Source organism: Cuculus canorus, chromosome 2, assembly GCF_017976375.1.
Source record: "Cuculus canorus isolate bCucCan1 chromosome 2, bCucCan1.pri, whole genome shotgun sequence".
Taxonomy (NCBI): domain Eukaryota; kingdom Metazoa; phylum Chordata; class Aves; order Cuculiformes; family Cuculidae; genus Cuculus; species Cuculus canorus.
Genome location: NC_071402.1, coordinates 78,303,980 through 78,326,919, shown reverse-complemented (window position 1 = coordinate 78,326,919; position 22,940 = coordinate 78,303,980). Strand labels below are relative to the sequence as shown.

At 36.7% G+C, this 22,940-nt stretch overlaps 1 protein-coding gene across 1 annotated transcript in view; it reads left to right on the top strand.

Moving 5' to 3' along the window:
- The first annotated feature begins 7,506 nt into the window (after positions 1-7,506).
- Positions 7,507-22,940, top strand: part of DNAH5 (dynein axonemal heavy chain 5) — a 123,333-nt gene continuing 107,899 nt past the window's right edge. The window contains exons 1-9 of the mRNA XM_009570288.2: positions 7,507-7,614; positions 11,670-11,804; positions 13,692-13,781; positions 15,796-15,954; positions 17,626-17,847; positions 18,387-18,524; positions 19,112-19,288; positions 20,119-20,232; positions 22,343-22,450. Of these exons, the coding sequence (XP_009568583.2) occupies positions 7,558-7,614; positions 11,670-11,804; positions 13,692-13,781; positions 15,796-15,954; positions 17,626-17,847; positions 18,387-18,524; positions 19,112-19,288; positions 20,119-20,232; positions 22,343-22,450 (1,200 nt within the window). The 5' untranslated portion in view covers positions 7,507-7,557. The remainder of the gene's footprint in view (positions 7,615-11,669; positions 11,805-13,691; positions 13,782-15,795; positions 15,955-17,625; positions 17,848-18,386; positions 18,525-19,111; positions 19,289-20,118; positions 20,233-22,342; positions 22,451-22,940) is intronic.

The window sequence follows — 22,940 nt, the reverse complement described above, 5'->3', positions numbered from 1 at the left end:
AGGTAGCTTGGATTTCTTGAATGGAACTGCGGGAGTTGGGATTTTTTTTCCTTGGATGACTGACTGAACTGCAATTTGATGAAACTCTAAAACAACACATAGGCAACTGGAAAGGAAGTTGAGCTGTATTCCAATTTAGGTGTCATGGGAATGTGACAGTTTTCAAGTCCATTTATGTTTTTACTAATATTTCCCTACTAATATGTAGGGACATAAGGCCATAGGAGACTTGATTGTTTCCTTGTAAAGGAAGCAGTAATAATACTAAACCAAAACAAGATTTTTACATGTAACTGAAGCTAAAGAACAGTTTAAACTTCTTGGCCACTCTGGGTAGGCTTTAGGTTAATGTACAATCTGATCTGCAAGGTGTGTCCTTTTGGCTGTATGCAAAGCAAAAAGGATACTTAACCCACCCTGTTTACTGCTGAGACAATGATCCTAAGCAGGACTCTGCATTTGCCTGAGAAAAACAACACACCAGTGAAATCTCATAAGAACTCGTCCTTGAAATTTTGAGACATAAATTAACACCAATTGATTAAAAAAAATGGAATTAAATGAGTGTAAATCTTCTGAGTTTAGAGTTCACTTTTAAAACGCATGATTTGTGATTAAATCAGAACTGCTTTAATGATAAAAATACTGAATTCAAACATATGCTTCCAAGTTAATGAATAAGAACAGTCTGTGTTAGCTTCCTAGGGGGGCCTGCAAGGAAGAAAAACAACTTTATTTCTAAGGTTAAATGAGCAAAAAGTTAATTAGTTGATGGCCTGTTATTACAGTAATGTTTTGTTTGCTATGTAACAGCTTGAAAAGACAATCTTTTAATTGTTTAATGCTAGACAGCAGCTACTGAATACCATCACTTGCACTTTAATTGCAGATAGCATCATGGTGTTGTGTCTATAGGAACCTGTGAGTTGCTTTGCTGTAGGAGTGGCTGACCTGTACATGTGTATATACATATATGTGTCTCTCAAATGTTGTTGCTTAGAGGTTTTTCTAACTATAACCAAAGACTTGCTGAATGCCTTTTTTTTGACATAGACTCCAAAAACTCCACTGCACTTATATTTCAAATGTAATTGATGGTAATTGGGAAAGTCCTCAAGACTGAATTGTTGGTTGGTAGACATTGCTTCTGAGGGAAGTAATCCTAAAGAACTCTTCTAAAAAGAGAAGTCCAGAAGTCCAATTCTTGGATGCTTTTCTGTAAGAAATGTTGCATTTAGCTGCCTATTTTATGCTGAGGCCAGTATTTCTCCTTCAGGAAAGTGAGAATAAGAAACTGAGTACTTCAGATGTTTTTCTTCTGAGGCAGCAGTTGGAGGAAGAAAAAGGATGGAAACACATCCTTATAAAATGCTAACCAACTAGCGCACCTTTGTGATAAACCGATCCAACTATGTAAATATAAAGAACAGGTGCAAAATTTGAAGTGAGTTCCAGACCTCTGTTGAATGTATACTTAACTCTTACAAACAAGAGAAGTCCAGACAAGCTAGGGAAGCTGTAGAGGTTCAGGATGAAGTTTTGCATTGACCTGGATCCTGTTTCATGCTTTACTGAAAGCAAAGAGCATGGTCTGCATCTTGTGCTTTCCTTGTCCCAGGCCCAGTAGTTGTGTGATGAGTTGCTCAGTGAACCAGAGAAGATGAAGAAAAAAACTTGCCTTTTTTTTTGCTAGTTATTACTTTTAAAGTGAGCAGTTGTCTGCCAGCTGCCTGCCCCAATTCTTAGTGGACAATTTGGGGCCTAATTTTCAGTCAATGTGATGTCATGTTATCTGTAATTGAGCCTTTATCCAGGATAATCACCGATTTCTGAATGACTATGCCTGGAGAGCTCCCCTTACACCTGTTGCTGTAAGAACTAACAATTTTATTCTGACCCTCTACTTCCAAACATTTAATCAAGTTCTTTGTTTCTGAAGGGTCATTTTCCTTATGCTTTTCCTAAAAACATTGAGCAATGGATCTTTCTGAAACTTAGCAAATCCAGTCTTTACACTATTGTTTATTAAGTCCTTTGGTGTGCTGCAGCAGTGGAGCATGAGGAGTGGTTTTTCAGTTTTTTTGAAGGATGCAATCATGCTTTTAGTCTACTCTTTAGCTATGCTGGCTGGCTTATGCTTTTTCTCAAATCTTTCTTGGTAGAAGCTATGCTGTTGCTCTGCATATCCAGTATACTGTCCTTAAGTAGTTTGCATGCTGTTTGCAAAGGGTTTGTTCTTGTGACTGCTTTTTACCTTACTTTTAGTGGTTCTTTTTTAGTAGTTACGTTTAGGAGTAACTTACTCTCTTGTATGGTTTCTTTTTTTCATACTAAACTTTCTGTGACTATTAGCCACGTCTAAAAGAATTAATATCAACATCACAATGTAAGACAGTATTTCCCTAGTGTACATGGAGACAGCTAAGTATCTTGCTGATACTGGTCTCTGCCATGGGGGCCCTTCTCATTACTGTCAGCATGACATAATCAATATTTCCATTCTAATCAGGCAGTCAGTAATATCATATGCTATGGCTCTCTCATTATGATTGAAACTTCATTCCATTGGTCTCTGATTGGCTTGCTAATTAGTTTGAACACCAAGGTCTCTTACAGTGGTATAGGCCTTTCCATCTTTCCTGTATGGAAAATACCTTGATGTACAGCACAAGGAAACAAAACTTTCCTTATGCTGAGTTTCTAGTGTTATTGTTATAGAAATATCTTTGTTCAAAGATAGCATCCCAGTTCCCCCAACTTTGTTTCTAGGACTTCTGCTTAAGTAGCAGCAGGTATGCACACGTTTTGGTTTTTGAAGGGATTATATCTGTTCCAGCCTTTTGCTGTGGTTTGCGGTGTGGGAGGTGGCAGACTGCTGTACCACGTTAGGGCTCACTGCACCTCATACAAGTGGGTATGTATTTTGAGATCACATCATCTTTAGTGCCTCGTAGCTTTTCCTCAGGTAGGTTTAAAAACACAGGTCTATTATTTTTTTTAAGAGTGAACACCACAAAGTTAACATAACTTGTTTTTTTCCAAACATTTTCCCTTCATCTCAGGAATGTCCCTGGCTTCCAGTGAATCTGGACCTTATTTTCTTCCTGGTGTTCAATTGTATGTTGAGAATTTATCATGCTCTTTAGTCTGTGATACTGGAGCATCCAGGGATAGTGGGAACATTTAAGCAGCGTTGAGGATACTTGAGTGAACCCGAGGCAGTGGTTTTTTTGCCTTTGATCATTACTGTGGCTGAAGCTGATATGCGTAATGCCCTCATAACTGGCAGTGGAAAAGAGCAGAGAAGGTGTGAGGATCTGTAGTTCCTTATATTGGAAACTGTATTACTTGCATGGTTACTTGAACTGAAATTTTCTGTTCTTACAATAATGTCTCTTTGGAAAGACTCATACATCCCATTCTCTTGGCAAAGAGAAGGCTAATTGTCTATTTGTCTCTTTAGTGTATTCAATGTTTTCTCTTGAAATTTTATTTTCTTAGTAGTGGATAAAATAGGCAAGCAGAGCTTGGAGAACAAATGTCTTGCATAAAGCAGAACAGGGAATTGCACTTAGGACTATATAGTAGGTTCATTCATTAAGCAGTATTATCTTTCACCCCTCAAGGCTTGTTGGACAGCAGGATGGCATAATTTTAGGTTAAAATCTTAGTTGTATCAAACAAGTAAAATGAAGAGTGTATTTTTCAGCTATGATAGCCCTTTTTTTTTGAACTGAACACACACATTAGGTGGCTGACATTCTACACTCAGAGGTTCAGGACAGAAAGCTTTTTTTCACAATGACAAGCAAGCCAAATGCCTACTAGTGTAGGAAATCACTAAATATGTTGAAGTTTTAGGTTTTATTCAGCAAAGCAGTTAAAAATCCTTGCCTTGATTAAAGATATTAAAGCTTCAACGTTATTTGACTTTGAAAGCAGCTCAAAGTCAGTCCACCACTTGCTTTGGTTATCATTGCAGCTGTATGAAGAGAATGCAGCTGAGAAGGGTATACTTTTTTCAAGATCTTCCACTTCTATTCAGTGTGGATTTTCATCTGTGATTTGTAAATGATTATCTCTGTAAAGAACAATTTCAATTGCCAAATTTTATATAGACTGTATTTTGTGGTCTTGTGAAAAACAGCAATGTAATGTATGCTTTCGGCTTTTAACCACTAGATGGTAGCTAACTACTATCTATAGGAAAATTTGTTGCCAAAGCTGTGCAATATTACACTATCAAAAAAATACTTTGCCATTATGAAATGAACTTTTAAAAATCCTAAACTAATATGATGACTTAATATTTTCACATAAATTTTTCCTGTAATGTAGTTTCATGGATTTACCTCAAATCTGACTTAATGTTTTGGAGGGTGCTGAAAATAGTCAAGGCTTTTCAGAGACAAATGACAGACTAAAATTATCTGAGAATGTTGAGTTATAATATAAGATTGCATATCCTCCTTATGTAATATTACATTGTTAGAAATAATGCAACTTCACCATGGATGTTACACTCCTGAAGTATCTGTGGAGGAAATGTGTTCTTCAAATCACAGATCTGATTGTGGATCATCAATAAAATAAAGGGTGAAAGAGCAAGTGTTTATAAAGTTTAAAAACTGCAAGAAAAATTTTTTTGCAAAGGATAAAAATGTTTATGTAAGTGTTAGATTTCATGCTGTGAAAAAATGAGTACTTGTTAAGTTATTGATTATGTGACCCTTCTTCAGCAAGAACTGTTCTATTAAAGTCTTTAAAATGAACCTGGTTTATTGGGACTGTTTCCATAACCATGATACAATATTCAAACTAATGCTTCTGTGGATGTAAAGAAAATTCCTAAAGCAACTTTTTAATAGCAGTTTCAGCAGTTATCAGCTATACCAAGCTTAAGGCTGAGCATTATTTATTTTTGTGGCTTGCAAGGCAAAGAAGTGGTACAGGCTAGGATTCTTACATATGGTTGATGACCAATATGTTGCTGCTTAACCTTCTGGGTTGTTGGTTGTATTAATGGTGTGCTTAATTGTCTCTGCTGGAAGTCTTGCTTTTGACTAGAGGACAATAATGACCTGACAGTGGCAGTTAAGTACTTTCTCTACCACTTCATTATTTTTCAATTTTCTTTTTTAACACAATAAGGTGGAAGCTCAAAGGAAGTTGCTTTCCATAAAAGTGAAAAATCTTTCCATGACTTTAACTAAGATCAGCATATTAACTAGCGCTGTTAATGCAGTCTTATTAAAAGGTTCTGAGTGAGAGCTGACTGAGGATATATTACAGCTGCAAAGAGGTTTCCTGCCTAAGTTTATGAATAGTGGTTATCTAACACATTTATGGGTCCACCTCATAGTTTAGATTATCGCCTGTGATGATTGCCAGTCATTCTAATTTTGCCTGCCTTTTAATTAATGCCTGCCTTTAATTAATTCCAGGTAGTGTCCAGTTGTTGGTACTGTCCCTCAGGGATCGATACTAAGGCTGACACTCTTTAGTGTTTTTACAGATGTCCTGAATGATGCAACAGGATATGTTCTCTGCAAGGCTGTTGGTGATAAATAGGTGGAAGAGGCCGGTATGTAGAGGGCAGGGTTGCTATTCAAACAAACTTGGACAGGCTTGAGAAATGGACTGACAGGAACCTCAAGAAATTCAATAAAAGCAAATGCTAAGTCCTACAGTTAGGAGAGAATAACCTTGTATGACACTACCGGTCAGCGGACAACTTGCTAGATAGAAAGTGTACAGAGAGGGACTGAAGGGTTCTGTTCCACACCAAACTGAAAGTGATCCACATCACAGCAAAGAATGCTGACCACAGAGAGGTCTGAAATAGCCAGGAAGGTTGAGAGAGCAAGTTCAGCAGTTGGTCACCGAGATGGTCAGGACGCCAGTGTGTGTGATATATGAGAAGATACTTGGAGAACTGGAAGAAAAGACTAAGGGGAGTTTTTATTGCAGCCTGCAGTTGCCTAATGGGAAGGAGAAAACTGAACTGGTCATGAAATTGTATCCCATTCATTTAGATGGGAGCAATCTTTGGGTGGTGGAACACTGTTATAGTGCCCAAAAGGTTGTGGTATCTCCATCCTTTAAGATATTCAAAACTCAACTGCACACATCTTTGAGCAACTCCTTCTAATTTGAGTAATTAGACTGGACTGTAAGTTGCTATGACTTCCCATGATTTTATGAAAAAGGTCCATGATTCTTTGTGATTTTTTGAGACATTTATTTAAAATTATTTTTTCCTCTTTTTTGAAAAGAGCCTTTATTGATGCATGGCAAATTTAAGCCTGTTGGGCTGAGTTTTTTACAGTAGGATTTGTGCCTCCTGCAAAGAAGTAAGTAATTTCTCACTGTTCTGGGCACACCCAGGAATTAATTCAGTGTGTAACATTTAATAGCCAATTGAAATTTAAAAGATAAAGCTGTGAAGGGAAGAAAACTATGGATGTTTACTTTTACATTAAATGCAATTTATTTCAGTCTTTCAAACGTGTATACACAATCAGATTTGACTACAGTAGATGGAGAAAATTGTATGGAAAAATCAGATAATGTGGGGAAAATGTTTTTTACTCATGCAATTTTTATTGAGACTGAGGTTGTCAATTGATTTTAGGCATTATTCACATTGATACGAGTGGAAACAGAAATGTTGAAGGGAATTCTAAGCCTGAAATAGCTGTAAAAATGTCTTTTTTGGTCAGTTTCTTTGGTTCCTAATATTGGATCATTAGTTTGTTTCCTTGATATTTTCCAGAGGCCATCATAATAGATTCTGCCACTGACGTGGAAAAAAATGAGGCTGTTTTAAGAAGAAAAAAATTTAATATTCCTTACTGGAAAAAAAAGTGCTGTATTAAGCAGCCGTTGCACAGCTGAAAAGTAACTGATACTAAATGTGCTTGTATAAAAAAAATATGAATAGAAAACTTGGTAATTTAGGAGTTTGTAGGTAAAAGCAATTTGAAAGCAGTGGTTGCTGTATATTTAAACCATTGACTGTGGTTGCTATATATTTAAACAGTCATCTGTGACAAGGAAACAAAGATGTTTGTTGACATGAGGATTACTTAAGAAGTCCAAACACAAATCGGATCAGCAGTTATAGATTTGAGTTTAGCAAATGGTTATGTTGCCCTTCAGCATGATGAATCATATAGAGTGGTGTTTGTATATAAACAATATTACCTTAACGACACTGGTTGGTAGCAGTAATTTTCAACTCCTAGTCTATAGGCAGTAAGTTGTGGTAGTTAGAGACTTCTAGTTTCTAAATTAGTCCCCTCTAGTTTTCAAGTAATTTAAATGCATGTTAGAAAGGAAGTTTAAATACAGGGCTAAGGTTCATAGTTGCTGGCTTTTTAGGTCCTTACTGTTTTTTTCTGGAGTTTTTTTTTTGATATTCCTACAGATAAGGAATGAAACAAATAGGGACAAAAGGTTAAAAGGAGAGTGCAAAATGATGAATCAAGAAGCTTGCTAGATAGTTTAAAGCTTATTGCTGAAAAACAGAACTTGATGCTTATATAAAATAGTACAATGTTTAAAGCTGGAAGAAAGCAACTTTGGAAACGGAGCATTGGCAGAGTTATAAAGGTAAGGAAAACTGAACTTTGGACTAGGTTGAGGCTAGTAACTGTGTAGTTTGAATAAAAGTGTCAGTTGAGGGGGGAGTGTAGTGTGTTTTAAAATGGTGTAAGTGGATTATCTTGATTTCACAAAACAGTCTGGCTATAAAAAAAATGGATAAACTTTGCATTTAGAAGAAAGACATAGTATTTGGTGTAGGTATTTGTCATGAGAGAGGTGTTTTTGCATAGCTGGTCTTATAAGTTAATTGGTAGGCTATCAAAAGGTGGTTAAAAAAAATTGTTAGGGTATCAAAAGCTGAACAAACTGTCCTGAGCTCATGCAGTATTATAACAGAGGTGGGAAAGCTCTGATTGGTGTTTGAAATTTAAAAGCCAGCTAACTGCCCTAATTCTGTAAGGTGTGTATTTTGTTGGAGAGGAGTGAATAAAAACATATGTGTCTGTCGGAAACTGAGGGTGCTTGAAAAGTGTAAAATGCTTTGCAAGTTACGTTGACAGTGAAATCCATGAGCGCTGCTTATGCAACATAAAGCATCTCAGCAAGCTGAAGGAGAGACAAAAGAATCCCTTGTTAGTTAATGTTAGATAAGCTAAGACAGTAAACTAACAATAGAACACTCTTACTTTCTGACTCTTTTACTATTGCACTTTTACTATTTACTATTACACTTTTGAGTAGAGTTCCAGTGTGTTCCTCGCCTATAAGACTTTAGTCTGAACATGTCTAAGTTCAGTAATGCACAGTATTCTGACAATTAAATGAACCATTTGCTGGAAAAACTATTACCTTCTCTTAAATATATCTACTTATACACTCTTGAGGTAGCATAGAAAATGTTTTTTTTTTTTAAAAATAAAAAACCCAACTAGATCCCCATTTATTGCTTCAGATTGATGATGTGGTGGTTATGGGTTTAGGTATATTTTAAAGTGGGTTTTAGAATATCCCCTTTATTCTGCCTCAGGAGAAGGCATCTGCTGAAATGGATTCCCTGTGCTAGATTTTTGATATTTAAGTACTAGGGATTGTAAGGTTTTATGTAACATAAAACTAATTACTTGTTACAACTACGGTAATTATCAAAGAAGGACTTTTTTGTTAGTTAGTTTAACTTTGGGCTTGCATCTGTTGTAGTACTGCGTCATGTGGCCTTTCTTACCTTTAACTAACTAAGAGGGGGAAAACATCCCAAGACTTAATGTCTCTGCTGCTGCTTTTCAAATGAAGAACTGAGGTAAAGCTCTACCATATGAAAACTTGGACTTCCAGATATCTAAGTGAGAAAGCATGTCTCTTGAAAATACTGTTCTGTCTAGATCCTCCGACATTATGAGGAGGCTTTGATGTATGACCTTGATCGGAATTGCTTCTGATACTTTGTGGAGTTTGCATGCAAGTGCTGCATTATTTTTATTTAAATTACATACACCTGCTTGTGTTTTGGTATATTTTTGTACAAGTGCTGTTTAGGGATATGTATTTCTGCAGTAAATCCTGCAGGATGTCAAATATACAAAAAAACCTAGGCCATGACAACATTAATGGTTTGAGGCAAGATGCGGGGCATGTAAAGTTAGCATCTTGAAGACCAGAGACTGAAATTTGGCACAGTTTAATGACTTGCTTCACTGAAGTTCTGGTTTGTACAAAAGGGACTGAAATGCACACATATGCAAAAATCGTGAAGAAAGCAGATCTGCGATAGAAATCTACTTGCTCCTCCATGAGCCTTTTGCTCATTTGTCTGGCCCTTAAGGAGGTGTGACAGGGGAATTAAGGGAAGAATGAGAAGTAGAAAGGTCAGTGTTTTCTTGCAGTTCATTCTCTAAGATTGTTAACCCTATCTTAAAAAACTACTCTTTGAGTAGTGTGCAAATGGAAACTTCTTTTGACCTGTTTCCAGTCTAGCTTATGAGTGTGTTAAAATATTTAAATTAATGACTTGGTATTGAAAACAGTAAAGTTAAGTTTCTTCTACTTTTTGGGGGGACAACCTAGTACTAAAATTGCAGTAGAAGTGTCTTCTCACAACTGCAGTGACTGAGAAGTGAGAGTTTGTGATTGGGGAACACTTCATTTGGGGTGGAGAAGTTCTTGGAAATGGGAGATCATGAAAATATGGAAGCATGATAGGCATGGTGTGTACTTGAATTTCATTGTAGCTAGCAACTCTTGGGGAAAACATGCATGCACCTTGCATTAATTAGAGAGAGATCCATCAGAACAAGCAAATGCTTTCCAGAAGTGACATGTTAAATGCATATGAATGTCTTACGCTTCATAACACTATGGCTTTACTATCTAGTTACTAATTTCCTGCTTTGTCAAGGTACAGTTCATTAAAAGAATTTAGGTTAACTAGACTTTTAAAGTTTTGTGGCATATTAATAAGTGCTATTATTGTTGGACTTAAACATCATGTGTTGCCTAGTATTATGTGAACAGCTATACACAATAGCTAGTATATTTATTTTAGGGCTTGAGAAAGTATTAAAAGAACTGAAACAAACATCAGGGTATCATTGCCCATTTTGAGAAGGAAGTGCTCATAATTTCAGCCTACATAAAGAGTGACTTGTAGAAGAAACGGAGGCTATTAATATGTCAAGGGCCATCTGTATAGGTGGAGTTGGGAACTGATAACCAATGTAAGATGAATAGCTTGAGTAGCAGTATATCTGGAGTTCTGTGGTGGAAACAGAGTAGAATACAGATGTAGTCTCTTTCTAGTTCAAGTAAAACAAAAAGAGCTTTTTGCTGGACAGCAGAGGCTAACAAATTGGCAGAGTATTGGCTGTATTTTTCTGTTAAAGATACTTTATCAGTAGTGCTCATATTACTGTTATTAACAGTTTTTAGGGTTCTAGTGTGAAGCTGATTTGGCCCCAAATGGTTACTTTTTGTAAGTCTAACGAGGGGGAAAATTGCCACTTTGATTTGAGAATGTGTAGTAGGAAAGGCCAATCCTGGGATGACATTTCACTTTTGTGAAGGTGGAGACAGTGTTAGAGAATGACAGAGGTGAAATAGCATGAAGCACACATTAAGATTAATCTGCTACTGAATTCCTGAGACACATCTGTGTTAAAGGCGCAATTGTCTGTTTGTCTTTTACATGGAAAAGCAATGCATTCAGCCTTTATGAAGGCATGATAGTAATTACCAAAACCTGAAAGTTCCTTCAGGAAGTAGGAAAGATATTTACATAAGGGTATGAACTATATTATGCAAGTCCTATTGGCTCTGCAGAAGCTTGTGGATAAATCACTTCTGCATACTTTATACAGATTTTTCCTAATCACTGGGGAGATAAAGATTGAATTTACCACCAATGAAACGTAATTCTAAATTTCTTTTGAAAATGAAATGATATTAAATCTTGTAATCTGTAAGTGCAATAATACCAGTAACTATTCCAGAAGGTTATTTTGTCTATAATTTAATAAGGTGTATTACATATGGGAGTTCAATTTAATTAGAAGAGTAGGCATACTGCTCTAAGAATGGTATAACAAAGCAAATTTGTAAACACTTGTGTACCTTGAGGCTTGTGGCTTGTTTTACTTCTCATAATATTAAAGAGATAACATATGAAACCTTAGCTTTTTCCAGCAGTATCTGTCTGTATTAGAGGATGCTTAGTTATCTTTGATGAATAACAAAGCTGGGTCAGAAACCTGTTTTGACTTGATGGTCCTATGTGACTAGACTGAAAAGCTGGGACAAAGGACTTCAGGTGTTGCAGAATGACAGAGTCATACATACAAAATACCTTTATTTTTTTCTACAGAGACTTTGAACAAATAAATAACATTGTACAAAAAGATGATGATAGAAATTATGTGGTACATCTGAAAATAGAGCACAGAAAATCAACTACAAAATTATAACAGGAGATACTTCTAAAACTTTCATTTGAGCACCTTAAAAACATGTATAAAAACACAAGTGTGGAAGAATGTAATTGCCTTTACTTTTAAAAATAAATTTTAGAGTTTTCTTTATTTTTGTCTTAAAAATAGTGAATTATTCAACATCCACTTTGTGTTTCATAACAGCAAAAGCTCGAGGAAGAGAGGGAGGCTAAGCGTGCTCAGCTGGATGGCAGACATGACTATTTACTGGATATGGTTGCCTCTTGTGTGAATCTGGACAAAGCTGAAGTGGAAGATGCTGTTCTTGACGGTAACCAGGTAATCTGATGAATTTGATAGTGAAGCTCATAGGTTGCTTTAGAACTGATGTTACCATCAACTACTCATTGAGATTGTCGTCTGACTTTGTGTCTAGGATTACTCTAGTCTTCTAACGGAAAAACATATTTCTCAGAATTTTGTAATTAAGTTGGACAAAAGTATCCTTAGTTCCGGGACCTATGGTAACAATATTGATTTTGAAATTAATTAGTGTCTCTGCTTTTGAATGGTTATAGATAGTACCGTAAAACCTTGTACTGTATTTCATACTGGATCCACAGTATGAATTCTCTAATCCTTGAATATATAGTACACACAGGTTCAAGGGTCCTGTCCGCAACAGGAGGCATATTACTGTTGTTTCCATTGGGCTGCCACCAGCATTTAGGAGACTACATTGTGATCTAGTTAAGGAAATCTCATCAGGTGGAAACTACCTGACAAAATAGAATTCCTAAGTGGTCTGACTGACTTACATGAAGATTAATGTAGGGATGTGCAGTTAGGAATACGTATATTGAAAAAATGGTGCATCAAAGTTGATGGTATTATATCCAATGGAGATACATTTTCTGATTTGAAAAGAAATAATTTTTTTAAAACCTAGAGAGATAGCAAGTAGATCTTGTTTTACTCCTTGAAAGGAAAATAAACATGGTTGTGTGTTTTTTTTTATTCTCTGTATTCTTTCTGTCTCTGTACCTTCGATGTATGTATTCCCATTTCGGTGTTAATATTGATGAGAAACTGAAGAAAGTCCAGTGGAGGACTACCTAGATAATGAGGGACATAGCACATGTAAAGTATGAGAACTGTGACAGAAATTGAGAAGAACTTATTTCAGTCCTTGTGCATTCTATCTCTAAATGGGTTTCCTGGCAAACTATATTGCCTGAGAATAATTATCAGATGAAGAAAATACCAGCAGCTGTTATATTTGGAAAAAGAAAAGTGTAATAGTTATTTTGACCTCATCTTGGACAGCTCAGCCAAGATTTTCTAGAATAGCAGTTTATGTGATCTTGCTGTAACTGAGGTCCATTATTAATGGAAGAGGGGATGAATGCTGCTTTCTTCTTGCTGCTGGTGATCTCTTAGCCCTTTTCCTGCACTAGGAAGCACAGATGGTACTGATGAATGTTTCTGAAGAAGAACTTCTAGAAGTGAGAATGCTTTCTGCTATAAGATTCCCATGTAATTAGGGACTATATGAAACAATGACTCGTAGATCTAGAAAAATAATGGATTAGGCCACACTTTCAAGTTTGCTGAAATGCTAATCAGCATACTAGCACAGAGCAATTAACTTTCTTTTGAGGTCTGTATGGCGTATACATGAGATTCCATGACTGTGCTACCAATACATGGTTCAGGGATTCTTGATGGCAGCATTAAATTAATGGATAACTGTGAAATCTTCCTGATGCTTAAAATACAAATAAATAAAGGTTTTCTCTGTTGGTATCATACAGAGTACTTGCAGCAGTGAGTTTTCTGCTTTCAGCTGGTTAACTGAATGGTGGTAAGACTAACATGGGTGGGGAAATTCAGTGAGGTTCTGCTTCACTTCAGTAAATGAAGAAATGCCCTCTACCCTCAGTCTGAGAGATGATACACATTAAGTGGTTTCAGAGAACTGAAACGGACCCTTGCTTTATTCAATTGTGTTCAGTGTGGAAAAATGTAAATGTTTAAATTAAGTGGATGTGTGCTACTGAAGGAAAAGGTAACTAAATTTTTTTTGGGGGGGTAGTACTTGGTTCTGGTATAACTATTATTGAACTGTGATGATGATGTAATCAATCTTTGTCAGCTCTTTATGATAAAAATCTGACCAAGTTAAAGTTTTCATAATGTGTACGCTATGCATAATGATCTCAACAGATAGAGCGGATTGACAAATTCCTGGCCCCTGGAGGTCTGCGTCATCTGATGTTTTATTATCAAGATGTGGAGGCAGCAAATACAGGTAAAGCAGCTTAAGTTCTCTCGCAACATGTTATGGTTGTGCTGAGCGAGTGTGCAAGGGAAAAAACAATAGTAAATCTCTTATAAACTGAGGCTTAAGGCAAGTCAAGTTTGGTTATACTGGGACATGGATTCTTGCTCATAAAATGAGGACTGATAAAATTACTGACCCTTACTACTGCATTTCTGCATATTGCTAGTATGCAGCAGCAAGGTAGCTCCTTGTGAGCCTAGCCACTCTTGCGCACTGGAGGAAAAAAATGTAAATAAAATCTGAACTGGTAATGAAGATGACAGGCAAGTGTGGGGTGATGGGGTGGTGTGAGTGGGTTGGAGGCTCCCTTCGCCTACAACTGTAAGTGTATAGTTACTTTTAATATCATCATAGTGTGCATCTTGTGCTGTACGTTTTTCCTTTTTAGATGGTGCGAGTTTATAAAAGAATTTTCTATGCTGATCATTCTCAGCCTCTGGTTCACAGACTAGCAAAGCAAAAATTACGGGTATAGTGATGGCTGGTAATCAGAAAAGTTCAGTGAATTTTTGTGGTATTACGTGCATCTTGTTGAAAAGGGGACTTACTAGACACCACCTCAAATACAAGCTGATTTTCTGACCTTGATGTGGATCATTGAACACTTCTGTTAGGGCAGAAGGTGACTCCATGGAGGGTGCCTACAAGGTATTTTGAGGCCCTGCAGAATAGGAGACTGTATCTCCGAATTCAGCAAGGTCTACTCCAGAGGTCTATGGGGTCATTTCAAAGTCTCGTTTTATCCTCACATACAGATTTCTTGCAGTGTTTTGAATGGCACTTCTAATAGGCAGTTTATCAACTTCTAGCATCCTTTTTGGTGACGGTCCATCTTTTTTAGAGAGACTGCAGAGCATACCATGTACTTCAGCTCTCTACATTGTGGGAATGCCGTAAAACCCAAGATGACTATTTCTGGTCAAGCCTCTAACTAGTGAAGTACAAGGATAGTGCAATTTTATGTTAATTGGCAGTAAATCAAGTGAATAAATTCTTGAAGTCAAGGATGTTTTGCTGGTGACAGAGACCTTGATGTAATTATGAGGTAAACCAAAAGGACTTCTGCAGGAGCTGTGGTGAAAAAGGGGAGGGGGGAAAAGTTGATATGCGCAAAATAATGGAGAAGGCAGTTACGGATGACTACTTGATCCATAGTAGGACCTCTCAGGCAAATGGTGATGTGCCTGAAAGAAATAAGGGCAAGAGATCTGTCACTACTTGCATTTTTTTTTTTGACGTTGTTTACCTACTGGTATCAACAATTCACTTTTTGATCTTTTTATTGTTGCAGTATCTCACTGAGATGTACATGCATGTGAGGTAACATTAAAAAACTAGTAATAGAATTAACATGGCCAGACCCACTAAATTTAAGACAATTATTTTTCCCCAAGCACACTAGTGCTTTACAAGAGTTACAAACAGCTTAAACATGGGAGAGGCAGCTGGGGGCAAAGAAGAAAGGACAGGGAAATCCCTTGGAGGTCTGTTATTGTGTGTTTTATCTTGTTGTTTGTTCCCAAAGAGTCTGCTGTGGCATCTCTCTCCTTGTTTCCAGGAGCAATCTGTTTGGGTCTTTTTGGATGTTAGACTTATACCTACATCTTTTTAAGGCGAGGCAGTTGATAACAGCTCCTCTGAGCTAAACTGCCTTTGCTGTTTGTTTTTTTTTTTTTTTAAGCTATAGAGCATTATCTGCAATTGCATGATAGAAAGCCGAGTAAAGAGGATTTTGAACCTTTGCTTAGAAGGAATAGAAAACAAATAACTGAATAGAAATGAAAGGCTTTTGATGTAAGAATGGTAAAACTAGATGAAATAGTTCTTATGGATGTTGTGTACTGTCTGTGGATAGTCCCATGGCGTGGCTTCAGGGGATTGGGACTCAGATACACAAATGATGACTGAACTGTTTGTTTAGAAAATATTTCTTTGAGTTGTTAAATCAGTTGTTTAAAAATGTTTCTTCTGTTTGAATCTGTAGAGCTCTTTGGCCTTCCAGGAATAGGAATGAATTCTCATTTGTCAAAGAAGAAACCTAAAGTATTTGTTACAGAGGGAAAAGATGTTGCTTTAACTGGTGTATGCATTTCCTTCATTAGATCTAGTTTTTTTAAACCCATCACAACTGAAAATATCTGTCAGGTAAGAGTCAGTGACTGCTGATCACTATACATAATCCTGCTTATAACTCATTTTCATCTTGGGGTATTTGCTCTCAGCACACGATTTTGCAGCCTTTGACGTGGAGGAATAAGTGAAAGGAGAGTTTGGCTAAATGAAATACAGCACAAAACAGGAGGGAATGGAGACCCCAACATTATGTAGCTGCAGCAACTTGACGTGTATAATTGCTAGAATGACACAAATACTATGGATGATGCAAAGGAAGAAAATAAATGACAGTCTGGAATGACAAAGAATTATTAATTAATACCTAAATATTAGACTCTTAAATTTCAATAAGTGTTAGCAGATCCATTGAAAAAGAAGAACGGAAATGATTTTATTTATGAAAATGTATATGCAAATTTTATATAAACAAGTTTTTTCTGGTGAAAGACTTCTTGAATCAATGACAGTCTGAAGTGAACAAAGCTGGATCAAGTGCTCCAGTAGCGAGGAGAAGGGAGTAAGTTGTCAGAAAGTCTTCAGTTGCAGGCAAAGTAATCAGAGTGCTAAGATAAGAATGATGGGTAAATGACCGTTTAGTGTTGTGGAAAACTCTCTATATACTTGAAAATGGGAACTTTCAAGTACAGCTCCTAAGCCAGCAAGTTCTAACTTCTCCTGTCTCTTTTAGGAAACCTTTTAAACTATATTTTGCCCAGAGAGCCAAGAAATAGAGGAGCAAAGGATGGGTGATCTGGCTGCCACCTCCAGATTATTATTTGGTTTCTACAGAGATATGCTTTGAAGTTTTATGCTTAACCTTTTATTTTTTTAAATGACTTTGAATGATCTGGCTTAGATTTTAGTCAATTATGTGCTATTTAATGCTTGAACATTTTTTCACTTATTAGTAATGCTTGCATGCTGGTAATTGCAACTGAAAGATGTGTAAAGCAGACTTCTTCACAATTAATGATATAGCCCTTGCTGTTATTAGATAATAACTTAAAAGTAGGTAAGACTAGTTGAAAACTAAAAATTGTATGTCTGAAAACACATCTAATGTTTGACAAGTAAATCCAAGTTGTTTGGTGTTAAATTATATTGCTGAAAAAAAATTCTTGTGATACCTTCTAATGAAGCAAAAAAAAAAAAAAGGACTTGAGATTCACATAATTTACTTCAGAACTCTTCAGAGTCTTTTTCATAATGTCCAAAAAGCAGATGTTCTGTCAATTGTTCTCTTTAAAACTGGATAGTATTTTGAATAGTTCTTGGAACAAAAACTTTGGGCAACTTCAAGTCAAAATTAACTGTAGTTTGTAATTCCTTTGGTACCTAAGCCTTTACATAAACATGTATGTATATACATATATATTAAATATAATTCTGATAGCTTTAAAAGTGGCATGCTGGAATAATTTTACATGCTCACGTAAACTGAGCTTTACAAATAGAGGTCTTTTACCCTGTTGTTATATTTTGAAACTGTTTTCAGATCTTTATTTCTTCAGTTTTGTATGATAAACTGTGACCCTGTGCAAATCGTGCAGCCCCTGCTAGCAAGAATTGTGCTGTTACTGCTTGAAGTGCACTTGTGCAGACTAGTTATTTTTGACATCCTTGAGGTAATAGGGTGGGACTAAATATAGTGATGCCAAAATCTTATTTTATATTTTAACTTTTATTGTGCTTCTTTTACAGGAAGTAAATTTGACTGTGATGAATGTAGGTCGAGATGGCTTACTAAAAAGTGTTGAGCAGTTGATATCAGAAATCTTCATTCCAGCCTTGCAGACTGTGGACCATGGCTGGATTGAACTTGGTGAACCTCAACAAGCTTCCAACATTAGACAGGATTTCCTTTATTCCCTTGAAGCATTTGTTGGTGTGCTGTCAGGAACTCAGCAGAGTCTGTTGGAAAAGGTAGTATGTTCATGTGAAACATAGAAGTGGAGCTAGCTGTAGAATATCTTGTTCTGGAGCTTTTTAATTAACTGCTGTTAGAGAATACTCATGAAAATTGCTTTCATTAGACTGGAGAAAAAATAACCCATTTATTTTCATCAGTAACTTGTCATGTGTTGATCTATGGCTTTAACAAATATGCAGGTGCTTCTGTTCTTGTGCTTCTGTTCTTGTTCTTCTGGCACCAGTTTTTTAGAGCTATTAACTTCTTGACTCTCCAATGGCTGTGATCACTCTTAAACCAGGAATGATTAATGTATGACAGAAAATTGCTTGAACTGTTAATTTCTACTCAGCCTTTGTGAAGTAAACAGCATGAGAGGACAGTTGTCAGGCTGCTGAATTTTCCGGATTCTGGAGTTATAGCTCAAACCACTTGAAATTAAAGCTAAGTAGGAATATGAAGTAAGACATGTTAAGTGGAACAACCAGTCACTTTTTAAAGTTCCTGGATTATTTGTCATTAACACTTTGGGGTGCTTTAACTTGTGTTTTAGGTCAGTCTGAAGAAATGTGAAACATATGACCTGAACACTCTAAGAGGACCTTCAGATTATGTGATGGTTGCTAACAGCATAGATGCTCTTGAAAGAATAGAAATCTGCATGAAAGGATGGACCAAACAAATTGAACAGGTGATACACTGGACAAATGTGAAATATGAGAACAACTGCATATTGGTAGATGATCAGCTTAATCCTGTTGGCATATGGCTACCTTTCTACAAAGTTAGATTGGATCAATCCCTATATTTTAAAGTACTGTTGGCATGTTTTGTTTTACTTCTCAGTAAGAATATCATTGATAGCTTTTTCCATTTACTAAGAAATACGTTGGTCTTTGGAAGGCAAGTCTGGTTTTGATAATCACCTATTCTTAAAGCAGAAGACAGTTAATGATTCCCAGTGGATTTAATGAAAACAAAAGGAACACAATAGTTCAGTGAACTCTACTCTCAGTGGTCAAAGTGATACTTTAAAACATGCTTTGCAGGTTATTTTCATCAAGTCTAATTGTCTGTAACAGTGCTCTTGGGATGCTACTCCCTCTTGAAGTCAGAACTAAAAAGGCCGAGCAAAATTAAGTTCCCTTAGGTGAGGTGGTGGCTGAGTTAGGTAATTTAATGGAGAGGTTAATAATAGGAGTTAAATTGTGAATTAATCCATGCTATCCATGCAGGGAAAAAAATAGCATCGCTACTAATATTACTGTATGATAAAAGGTTCTTGCAGAAAATGACCAGTTGAGAAAGGAAGCAGATGATCTTGGGCCAAGAGCAGAGCTCGATTACTGGAAGAAGAGATTGTCAAAATTTAACTACCTTATGGACCAACTGAAGAGCCCAGATGTGAAGGCAGTGCTTGGAGTACTTGCTGCTGCTAAATCCAAACTGCTGAAGGTTTTTATTTTGAATTATGGCACATGTAAAGACTAGAAATGCTCTTGTTACTCTAGTTCCTTTTGGTGATGTATGCAACATGGCTGGTGGGGAAAATATTGAAGCATCTTTGGCTTTTGTTTTCTTTGTCCTTCCCTATTCCTCCTCTTTAGTAGATAAAGTTTAAATGTCGTTTAATTTGTTGGAAAAGACTGGGAATTCCCTTTGTCAAGAGGCTGATAATTTTCTTCATCCACATGGTTCAACAGAAATAAATACTTAAAAATCTTTGAAAAGTTGATTATTGAATCAGAAAATTGAATTAATGAGCTGGGTATTTAATAAAAATAAAATCAAATATTCAATTTTTTAAACCTCTTCCTCATATTGTTACAATCTGTTTCAAGCTGTTTTTGGGGTTATAGCTTCTCGCATTGACACAACAAGATTAAAGACACATTACAAACAGAAAATAAGTGAAAGACATAAAGTCTTAGCTAGTCAAAATGAGAGATTTGAAACAAATACATGTTTACATATTCATAATAAAATATATGATATATATCATAATAAAAAATAGTTAACAGACGATGTCTACATATTTTGCAGCAGTTTGACTTGACATTATTGCTGACAACTTGTTGAGCTGAATGGTCAAAACTAACTGTGTGCACACAGTCAAATTACTGAAGCGAAACAAGGACTTGTTCCTCATCTTGAGTAAACAAGTGTAACTCTAAACACATCTATGCTTTCAAATGTGTCTAAAAGCTAATGACAAAGCAGAGTGATCTCATAAAAGTTTTTATGAAATGTGTGGTTTTAGTTTTTTTTCAATTTTCTATTTTTAGAACTGGCGAGTGTTGGATATTCGTATCACAGATGCAGCAAACGAAGCTAAGGATAATGTGAAGTATCTATATTCTCTGGAAAAATGTTACGACCCATTATACAGTGGTGATCCTGTAAGCAGAGCTTTAAAATTTTTAACATACGTTACTTTTACTTGTCAAGAGTTTTATTTTGTAGGATCAGCTTGGAAATAACATTTTAGCTATACATCTCCAGTTTGAGACTTTGCTCAGTTATGCGAAAAGTGGACTAGTGAGAATTTGTATACTAATTAAATTACTTGTTGTTTCCTTGATGTGGTATCTATGAAGCTTTTGAAGTGACACTTTTGTGATTTAAAAGAAAAATTAGGTGGTGAAAGTGAACCTAGTGTTATGCTAAAGACAAAGGCTGAGCTTTTGTCTTTTTTGGTGGTGGTGTCGTGCTTAGCCTGATGTTTATAAGGCAATTTTCAGCTGCTTGGTTTAGAAAAACATAAATATGTTTATATAAGTATTAAGGTGTAAATATAATCAGTCTCTTATACCATAATAACAGGATGATGCAAGAATAACAAATAGTAAATAAAACCAGCCCACCTAAAGTATGGGATAGGAGGAAGGATTCTCACTGTCCTTTATCTGCTGAAGTAGATGGCAAATGATTGCATTTATTAAAACTGGTTTTGCAAATGACTCTGTATTGCTAGTCAGAGAAATATGACAAGCAGCCATGAAGTCTCAAATCATTGACCATCCTAGTTCATGCTCTCTCTGCCTCTCGCTCTCTCTCTTTCTGCCCATGCTTTTCCCCAAAGTGAAACTGCTACCAAACTGTGCTCTGGGCAACCATGGCATGACTGTTTGTTTCCATTTACTGGACGATATTAGAATAGAGTGTTCTTTCAGTGTTTGCCAATGTGTTATTTGAGTCTCTCTGATAAAAGGTTAATGCAATACACATATAAAACAGTTAAAGTGGACTTCATGGACTGAAGACAGGACTACTGGGCTTTTGAAATGACACTTCTCTTCAAAGTATTTAGAAAAATTTTTTTCTTGTACTTAACTTCCTAAAAATCCTATAGGGTATGGAGAATTAAAATGAGTATGGTGGGTTAACCTTGGCAGGGGCCAAGCACTCTTATTCACCCTCCTCAACAGGTTGAGAATAGAGAGGGGAAAATAGAGGATGAAAAAGCTCATGGATTATTCAAAGAGAGGGAAATCACAGGTTTGCCCTATTATCATCGTGGGCAAACCTGACTTGACTTGGGCAAAAGTAATTTAATTTGTTAACAGTGAAAACAGATTTGGGTAGTGAGACACCCATTGGGGAATGTCAGGCTGCTGTCAGTCCGAAACAGCTCTTCTCTGCTACTCCTTCCTCCTCATAATTTTCCCTGTGTAGCCTGGGGCCTGCCCAGGGGCTGTATGGAAATATCTGTCCTACTGAGGTCTCTCCTGGGGCTGCAAAGGAATCCCTGGTGGACTCCTAGAGCCCCCACTTCCCTTCTCCTGCTCTCCCCTTGGGGCTTGCAAGGCTTTCTCACACAGTTTCCCTCAGCCCTGGCTGCCAGGAGAAAGCTTTTTACCCTTTCTGACCCAGGCTTTTCCCAAGGTGCCTGCCTGTGGCTGAGGGGCTCAGCTGTGCCAGGCTGAGCTGGGGCCATTGGAGCCATCTGGAACTGGCTGCATGCTGTATGGGACAGCCCTGGCCACCCAACATGGGCAATTCATGCTGCCACCATCTGGACACCTGCACCCCAAAGAATGATCTACAAGATCACCTTCTCCCAGGCACTTAATCTCTTGTATATATCTAAATGCCAGTACTGTAGCAAAATTGTTCTATTGTTCTTCTATACGAATGAGTGTCATGAGGCTTTATGCAATTTTTGGGTTCTCTTTACATTCAGGCTTGCATCAGGTTTACAAAAGAGTGTACAAATACATGTTTTGTGAAAATAAGTGGTACTTTTGAAGAGGCCTTCATGTCTATCGAATTTCACCTGCTGACCAGAATTCTTCCAGCCAAAACTCTAGTTAAATTTTTTCTCCAAAACTGAGTTGTAGATCTAAGGGAGTGAAGTAGGACAGGCAGCTCCACAGGAGAGACCTAGGGAGACAGAGGCAGAAACATTAGGAAGGGTACGTTCATAATGCTCCTGCCTTTTCTAATTATGTGTCAAGCTAATGAATGGTAACAGAATGAGCAGAGTTCAGACTGTATGTTTCTTTCCAGGTGTCCATGGTGGATGCTATTCCAGGACTCATAAATACAATTAAGATGATTCAGAGTGTGTCTCGGTATTACAACACGTCTGAAAATATATCATCGCTGTTTGTGAAGGTTGGTGCTACAGTGAGAAAGGAAATCTTCACGGATTTTTTTGTGTGCTGTTACTTGAGGGAGCGATAGAAAAGACAATGGGACCGAACAAATGAAGAGGCAGCATTTTTGTCAGTTTAAAGCCACTTATTGAATGTGTAGAGAATCGGAAGCAGTAATAAAGCTACTTCAAAGTTACACTTATTTTACTGTCTGTGATTTGGAGTTGTGGGATTTTTTTCAGACTTCTTGAAGATCAGAGTTAATCTCAACCTTGACAGGAATAGATTGAGAAGCATCATATTACAAAGAGTTTTACCTGTGGTGAACTGTTTTTTTATGGAAGCATTTATATACTTTTATATGTATATCTCAGACTTAAACCTTTTTTATATTTGCATAAAGAAGGAAATGGCGTTGGAAGGACAACCTGTTCTCTATCATGGCTCCTTGATTTTACCTTTGCTTTCAAAAGTGCCGAGGTCTTATGACTTTGTGATTTCAAGATTTG